This window comes from Leuciscus leuciscus, assembly GCF_965113295.1.
Source record: "Leuciscus leuciscus genome assembly, chromosome: 11".
NCBI classification, from domain to species: Eukaryota; Metazoa; Chordata; class Actinopteri; order Cypriniformes; family Leuciscidae; genus Leuciscus; species Leuciscus leuciscus.
The window spans coordinates 27,440,203-27,448,921 of record NC_138735.1 but is presented as its reverse complement, the minus strand read 5'-3'; the positions used below and the strand labels follow the sequence as shown (position 1 = coordinate 27,448,921).

Below are 8,719 nucleotides of genomic sequence, written 5' to 3'. Positions count from 1 at the left end.
ATCAAAGTTATAGTATCTAGCGTACTAGTAAGCCCGTAACAGACAGCGATCATAATAAAAACCTTTACAGACAATAGCAAACATCCTGAGGTCACAATTACTTGAAATTTAAATATTAAACACAGTTTATTCCAAAGATACTTAACGTTACAAGTGCAACAGCAGCCAGGTCAGCATCCGTTTTGCAGGCTTCTGTTTCTCTCAGTTCTCGCCATTCTGAAAAAGCCGGTCCGATATCTACTCGAGTCTGACTTCTTGCTCGGTCAGTCTCCCGTTTCCTCTTTCGTTGGTCCTCCGACAAAGATTTCCTAGCTTTCTGCTTCTTTTTTACAGGCTCAGCCATAACTCAATCTATCGTTGCCCTTTGCTTATAGCTAGCCGGTGCTTGAATGGGGGCGTGTACGTGTGCAGTGCATAGACAGTATATAAACGGTGCAGTGCCGTCAAGCAATTCGTTACATCGCGAGACCTGATATCACGCGATACTTCCTGACGGCGAGGCTGGCGACCCGCCGGCCCAAAGTTGCAAGTGAGTTTTTTCCGCTCTCGGGCACCAGGGGGCGATTTTTTATTTTTTTATTTTTTTCAGGATGGTAGGGGAAGACTCATGAATATTCATTAGGGAAGTCATCCCTGATTGGTCTGATGACCTACCCCTAACCCCACCCCTAAACCAACCCGTCACTGGGGGTCTTATGACCTCCCTAACCCCGCCCCTAAACCTACCCGTCACTGGGGTTAAGACCAATCAGGGATGACTTCCCTAATGAATATTCATGAGTCTTCCCCTACCATCCTGGGGGAAAAAATATCGCCACCAGGGGGGTGCGAAACCACCACCATTCAACCCTAAATAAGTAATATAACCATTCCACTGACTCCGAAGCTGTTCAGTTAAGGTAAAAAAGTTACTTAGATCACCTTTAAAATATCATGATATTACTACTATGGCAGAATCAAACGCACAGTGGTTTTGGTCATATGGAGGTACTTTAAGCTTAAAATCTAAAGTGAGATTTTAACAACAGAAAAGACATTCTAAACCATTATTTTTATTGTCATTTAAAGGACAAGTTCGGTATTTTACACTTAAAGCCCTGTTTACAGATCGTATCTGATGAAATAGAACGGTTAAGATTAAAATTTGGACACATGCTGCTGTCCCGAGAATTTTAGGTTTATTTTGCTTCCCCCCACCACCCCCACAATGGTTGTCTATATGCACTGGAAGATTCCGTCCTAAAAACACATTAAACTTTCGTTTACAAAGACGTGAAACTCACCGAGTGGTCAGGGGGTGTTCACTGATATGTTCCCTCAAAAATCGCTGAAAAAGATGCATTCCAACAGGTTTTATCGTAGTTTTTGTCCAACTCCATTGACTTAATAGGACGTGCTGTGAGACCGCAGCACCTTTACGGTATTACTCCGCCGCTTCTTCTTCTGCTTCTTCTGTGTATTCAATGAAATGCCCGTGGTTTGCTTGCAATTGGCAAAGGTGCATTATCGCCACCAACTGGGCTGGAGTGTCTATTATTATTCAAGCTCTCAACGGAAGAATCACGGGTGTGACGCGTTTGGCAAAATAGGTCCACAAAAGCGTAATAAACCTAAAATTCTCGGGACAGGAGCATGTGTCCAAATTTTAATCGTAACCGTTCTATTTCATCAGATACGATCTGTAAACAGGGCTTTAAGTGTAAAATACCGAACTTGTCCTTTAAAATATATATTTTTAAACATTTCTGACCATATTAAAACACCATGGTATTACCACCTATGTACACACACACACACACACACACACACACACACACACACACACACACACACACACACACACACGTATACATATATACATGCAGTACCATAATTATTCTTTTTTTTTTTTACATTACTATATACGTTTAACAGATAAGCAGTTGCATTCGGTTATGAATGCATTAAGTTTCATGATATTTGTAACTATTTGAATGCACTGGTGATCTGTTGCACATTATTCAATATATTTAATAACTAATTAATCATATTGTGAGGCCCTTTTTGCATTTCAGTGATAACTTGCTAGTTTTTACACATTTTATTCTCAGTTATCACACAGGATGCATGCAAGGCCCGTGTCAAAATAGTTTCAAACAAGTTTCCTGACACACGTCAACTTTACCATAGTATAGAGATCACAGTGAAACTTAATGTGGCCTCTCAATACTGATGAGGTAGAAGGTTTCATTAGTGTGTGTGTGTGAGATCACTCCTCCGCTGAGTCATTCCATCCCATTAACATGCTTTCCAGCACTTTAGTCACCCGTTCAACACCTAGTCATCAGCGTGGCCCAAATAGCAGGCTGACAGTAGTGGGGCTAAATTTGGCGTTTGAACTCAGGACGCATCAGAATGATGCCCTGCCGGAAGGATGTAATTCAGACCAGGAAGTGACCGGGAAAGCGGATTTGCTGAGAAGTGTGCAATTTTTTTTTATGTTAAATACTTGCTTTTGTCCCAGTTTAGTTCAGACTAAAACTATAAGCAAGCCATTGGTAGGTTGACTTCCTGAAGCTTTGTTTGTGCTCTGTTTGTTTGTGGTGGTAACTCTGGGGTCAACCAATGAGGTGGGTTTGTGGGCGGGACTTTCTCTTCGGCTGAACAATGGAAGATGGAGGGCAGGGTGGAATGGGCAGGGGGAGGTTTCGGGAGAAATAGTTTGGAAATTATAGTTTGTTTGACACAACTTGTTCAGAAAATACACACTTCCATTTTACCTTCATATTTGTCATATTATGAGAACTATAAGTGATGTGATGTAAGTGAGACATATAGTATTGTTCAACAGCCAAAGTTTAAGGCGGGACTTTTCCCAACAGGAATTGATTGGATTGTGAAGAGCATTATTGTAGTATTATATATTATTTTAATATTTGTTATTATTTTGAATTAGCTTTTATTTGTATATTTTAAGCTTTAGTTATTGCTTTTGTCATTTTTATTAGTTTTTTTTTTGTAACTTTACTTCTATTTAGCTTTATTTTATTTTTATTTCAGTTTTAGTAATTCAGCTTAAACTTGTTTTATTTCAGTTGGTTGGCAAAGCAACATTTCTACATTACTTCAGCTTTATTTCAATGAACAAAAAGCATTATTAGTTTATTTTTTTATTATTTTTTTTACAGTTCTAACAGTCTAACATTTTACCTGTTACCATGTAGTTGTAATTTTTTTTTGTTTCAATATTTATTTTATTATTTTAAAAAAATTAGCACTGATAAATAGTCCAGTTACAAGTATTAAAGCGATAGTTCACCCAAAAAGGAAAATTAAAATGAAAGTTGGACCCCATTGACTTCCATAGTATGGGAGGAGGGATCGTCAGTGGGGCCAAACTTTCATTTTCATTTTCCTTTTTGGGTGAACTATCGCTTTAATACTTGTAACTGGACTATTTATCAGTGCTCATTATTTAAAATAATAAAATAAATATTGAAACCAAAAAACATTTCTCTTTAAACCGGCCAATCAACTGTTTGGTTACCAACATTCTTCAAAATATGTTCTTTTCAGAAGAAAGAAATTCATACAGGTTTGAAACAACTTGAGGGTAATTAAATTATGATAAAACTTTTATTTTTGGGTGAACTATCCCTTTAAGAATGCAATTTTGCTTTCATGTTGACTTTTAACAATTTATGCATCATAGTAAACCAAACCAGAACATATGCATAATTAGAAAGCGGAGCATTTGTGGTGTTTTTATAGTGATAAAATTCTGTTGTTCATTTGAAAGCATTATAAACCATATCAATGGCTTTACTTTATTTGAGTATAAAGGCGTTCACAACTCATTACGAACCCTCATTAAAGTTCAGTCGGCATTAATTGTCTCTCTGCATCCCGGCGGATCCTGCACACATTCTTTGATTCGTTCTTTGCTCCTGCCCCTCGGGGAGCGTCTTCCCTTACGTAACACGACTGTACTGCACCATAGCGCTCCACACCTGCCGTGTGTTCTTCCACATGATCACGTTCTCACAGGGACCCCCTGCTTTTCAACTGGACTGCAGTGCAGCTTGGAAAATTACATAACCTTGTGTAACCTAATTAGTATTGGTAATGAGCTCAGGAGCTGGTGTGAGTTTTTGCACGTTTTCCTTCCTAAAGTTGCACACAAAGCTAATTTTGCGATTTCTCATAATTAGGGAAAGATTTGTTGTTGCATGCAATTTCAGTATTTAATATTAGTAGCATATAATTGGGTGAAATATAATGGGAGCTATGTGAAAGCACACGTATTATTGTTGATACAGACAAAATCAAGATTTAATGATGCTAGATTTGATTTATGAACTGAAGTAATAGGTTCAGTGGTCCGCTGTGAGAGAAGACATACTGCCCCCTACTGGTGTATGTTTATGGACACAACTTGTAATGTTGCATTTATGATTAGAATCTGATTTGGAATCTGTTTATGGTTAGATCAGCTTCATATGTGCTCAAGGCTTGTGTTTAACGTTATTATAGTACGTTTGTTTAGGTCCCACAGACGTATGCAAAAGCTTACAGGTTAAAAGAAAAGTGTATTAACATATAGTCACATTGTATTTGGATTAGTTGTTGCACACTGATATGCTAATAAGAGACGCTGACATGGTAATTTAGGTGGGCGATGAAGTTACAAATATTTTTCATACTTTCAGAAGTAGGTTAAAAATGTCTGTAAGAACAAAAACACATTTCTAATTCACAATAAGAAAGAATTATTTAATCGTGTTCATTTGTATGTAGCAATATATCAATATATAATAATAAAATGCAGTATATACACTACTTTTCAAAACGTTTGAGGTCAGATTTTAGTACTTTAATTCAGCAAGAGCGCATTAAATTGATCAAAAGTGACAGTAAAGATTTTTATAATGTTATAATGTCTTTTGAAATTTCTATTTAATAAAGAATCCTGAAAAAATTTCAGTTTCCACAAAAATATTAAGTAGCACAGCTGTTTTTACATTTTATTAACATTTCATAATATTACAGTTTTTTACTGCATTTTTTATCAAATAAATGCAGCCACAATGTGTGAAAAGAAAAGGTTGATTCAGAGTAAAACTGGACTGATTTAATTAACTGGACACCTTAGAAATGATTCACAAACATGAATTGAACTAGTAAATATTGTGAATATTGGCGATATCTCACCGCGTGCTAATCAAAGATGCTAGAAATCTTCTTTAATAACATTATTTCTGTAACAATGTTCCTTTTACTAGATATCCCTCAGTGTCACTGAATGTTTGTGTATAAACCAATTCCAGATCCGAAGATGTTCACTGAATTCTGTACTAAAGGTCCTGAAGCAATGTCTGCATCTTCATAAAAAAGACGAGAGGGAATGGCACGCTGCTTGCGTCACTTTCTTGCTCTATTAGAAGTGTTTAAAATAAAAGACGAGAGGTCTAATTGTCTTACCGTAATTAGTTTTTCTGTTTTAATTAGACTGGCAGGCCAATTTCCAAAGGGTTCGGCGTAATAAAGGTGCGCCCTGAGGGTGAAAAAAGCATTCGGAAACACACTTTCTGATGGTCTGCATAATTAAATCGGTATAAATGAAAGGCATATCTAATGCTCTGTCTTTACTACACCACCTCGCAAGGGCAAAATGTGTTTTTTCTCTCATCCATCAGTATTTGTATTCATTTAGCCTCGCAGACGGTACCGCCGATGGCGCGCTGGTTTTTAATGAAAACGTAATGAGTTGTTGAGTCGATATGGTCTTTATGTGCTCCCGTTTCTATGGGATCTCGTCAATTAAATGCATTTCATTAGCTGGAAATAGTTTGTAAATGCATGCGTAGTTTCGTCCGAAAATGTTGGGCAACCCTGTGCGTTTCTGTAATGAGTCAACTTGTTTAACTTGTTGAATAATGGTTATAGTTTATGAAGTGGACAGTTTTGATGCCTAGCTATGATCCCTGAATTCATATTTCGGTCACATTTATGAGCTTTTTGCATTTTGTAGCACTACTTTTTAACTGATGTTTGTTTAATCTGGCTTTAAAGACAAGTGGAAAGTTTCATCACAGACAGTGGTTGGACTTGAAATATCAGTGGGGCGTCTTGCGTCAGAGCATTGCACAGATACCAAGATGAGTTAAACTAGTTTTTTAAAGGGACGACCGCACTTTACTCCAAAACAGAGTGGGACACGATAGCATTTCTGTGTGTGCGTGTTCACACCGGGTACGGATAATGCACCAATGATTCCTATTGGTTAAGGATTAGACTAATCCTACTTCAGGTTCAGGTAAGACAGGGAGGCCGTGGTCCCCTCCTCCTTCTCATGAGGGATTACAAAGGTTCGACATGTTTCCTGAACCTGTCTGTCACCTCCTCCCTCTTGCCGGGACATTTTTGATATGACAAAGCTAAGCTCATGATCTCAGCATGATGTTTGTCAATCTGTCAAAAGCAGTACTAGAACTTCACCGTCTCGCCTGAAGAACAGTCTTAATGGGAATATCAGAGATGATTAGGACCCTGAACTTGGTTTTAGTTTGTTTTTGGCCTGATAATGCCACTGGCGAAAGGATATTCCTGTAGTTTGGAGAAGTCATCATCATGATGTGTTTTGGAGGGAAAAGACGGCCAAGACAGAGCCATGTGCAGTGGGGCGACGAGGACTGTTTGATCTCAGTGGATGTTACGGGGGTGGCGAACCCTAATGCTGTAGACGCAGGTAATAAATACTTCTTCAAAGACGAATTACCATGTTAACTTCCATCTTATCAACACAGGTACTGATTAATGCTCGGTTGTTTTCTGGCTTGTATAGTGAATAGTTTCTTTTAAAATACTATTCCTGAATTGAGGTCATCTTTGATCTGATGTATTTTATTTTAGATAGTGTTGAAAAGGGGCGATTGTAAATATCAAATATCCACGTCTGTGTCCATGTGTGGGAAAATAGTATTTATATTTAACTTTATAGACATCTGTACTTGTTGTTTTGCTGTTTATTTCAAATTTTCATATCATTGTCTATCAGCGGTGAAGGCCGTAAAAATTAAGGTGCTTCACATATGATAAACCTAGTTATGTGTAACTATCTTTGTGGTGAATGAAAAGCGAGTCATCAGGGACATATGTATGATGTTTTTTGACTGATACGTTGTATTTTAAATAACTATAGCGTGAGGTATCTTTTTTAGCTTGAGAGTTGATATCAAGAGTATATAGGACATAAATCTTGCAATGGAAACATTTTGTTGGCTAAAAATGGCTTTAAAGTTAAAGGGATAGTTCACCCAAAAATGTTTATTCGGTCATTGATTACTCGCCCTCATGTCGTTCCAAACCCGTAAGACTTTCATTCTTCTTCGAAACACAAATGAAGATCTTTTTGATGAAATCTGAGAGCTTTCTGTCCCTCCATTGACAGCTTATACAACTGAAACTTTGACGCTTCAGAACCGAACCGTTTGAGCTTCCGGAAGAGGTTTGTTCTTGCGAGACATTCATGTTCGGTTGAGCTTCTGTTTATGTTCGTTGATCAATGTTTATATGTGAGTAAAAGCCTAAATTAAATCTGTTCATCATATAAAGCGATCGAGTCTCTTCAGAAAATTTGGAATAAACCACTCAATTCATATGGATTAGTTTTACAATCTCTTTATAAACTTTTTGAAGCATCAAAGTGGTAGTTGCGTAGCTGTCAATGGAGGGACAGAAAGCTCTCAGATTTCATCAGATTTATCTTCATTTGTGTTCTGACGATGAACGAAAGTCTTACGGGTTTGTAACGACATTACGGTGAGTAATTAATGACATATAGTTTAAAGGGGAAGTTCACCCAAAAAATAAAAGCAATTATGTTCTCGGATATGTCCATGTAATTAAAATCATTAGGTTATACAAATCGGAAATCTGTCAAATATTTTACTCTGAGTGGGTGGAAGCTCAAAATAAAAAGCCTTATGGTCAAGAGACTTGTGCTTTTTTTTCTTATAAAAAAGACTTAAAAAAAGGAAAGACTAGTCTAGGATCATCAGCCAATGGCTTCTGTTGTGTTCTCAGACTCGTACATGTAAGATGTCAGACATGAGTTCATAAATGAGTAAACTGGATTTAAAGTACTTATTGTCTGGATAATTAGATGGTTATCTCAAAAATGATGAAGAGAGAGAGAGAATGACAGGAAAGAATTAAATAAGGAAGGAATTAGACATGATTAAGCAAGGAGAGAAAGAAGGGAAGGAAATAGAGGAAAAGACAGATGGGAAGAATTTAAAAGGGAAGTAAGGAAAGAAATAAAAGGAAGGAAGGAAAGAAAGAAGTAAAGAAGAATGTTAAAATATGAAATAGGAAAAATTAAAGAGGCAAATGAGAACGGAAAACGGGAGATAAGGAAAAAATGAAAAATAAATATGGAAAGATGGAAGGAAGGAAAGAAAGAGACAGAAATAAACATGGGAAGGAAGGATAGAACAGAAGGAAACAAGGAAGAAAATAATAAAAGTGGGAAAGAATGAAGAGAGAAAGAAGGAAAAGGGGAAAGAGTGCTGCTGTATTATTTTGCATATTTTAGAAGTCTGTGTCAAATCTGTGGCTGATATTTTCATAAATTAATATGTAATGTATATGCTGTTTTTTCATCTTATTTGCGCAGCAGGAATGTCATCAAGCGAGTCTCTGGATCATTCTAAAAGAAATTCTCCATGGCAGTGTAGTA

General features: G+C 37.0%; 1 protein-coding gene across 2 annotated transcripts in view; it reads left to right on the top strand.

The window, feature by feature from the left end:
* The window catches only part of agap3 (ArfGAP with GTPase domain, ankyrin repeat and PH domain 3), a 163,270-nt gene that overhangs the window by 63,648 nt on the left and 90,903 nt on the right, over window positions 1-8,719 (top strand). The window contains exon 1 of one of the 2 annotated variants that reach the window (XM_082184251.1): window positions 6,172-6,727. The exons of the other annotated variant lie outside the window; for it this stretch is intronic. Within the exon in view, the coding sequence (XP_082040377.1) occupies window positions 6,610-6,727 (118 nt within the window). The 5' untranslated portion in view covers window positions 6,172-6,609. Of the gene's footprint in view, window positions 1-6,171; window positions 6,728-8,719 lie in introns of those variants that run through there. 2 annotated transcript variants of the gene reach the window in all.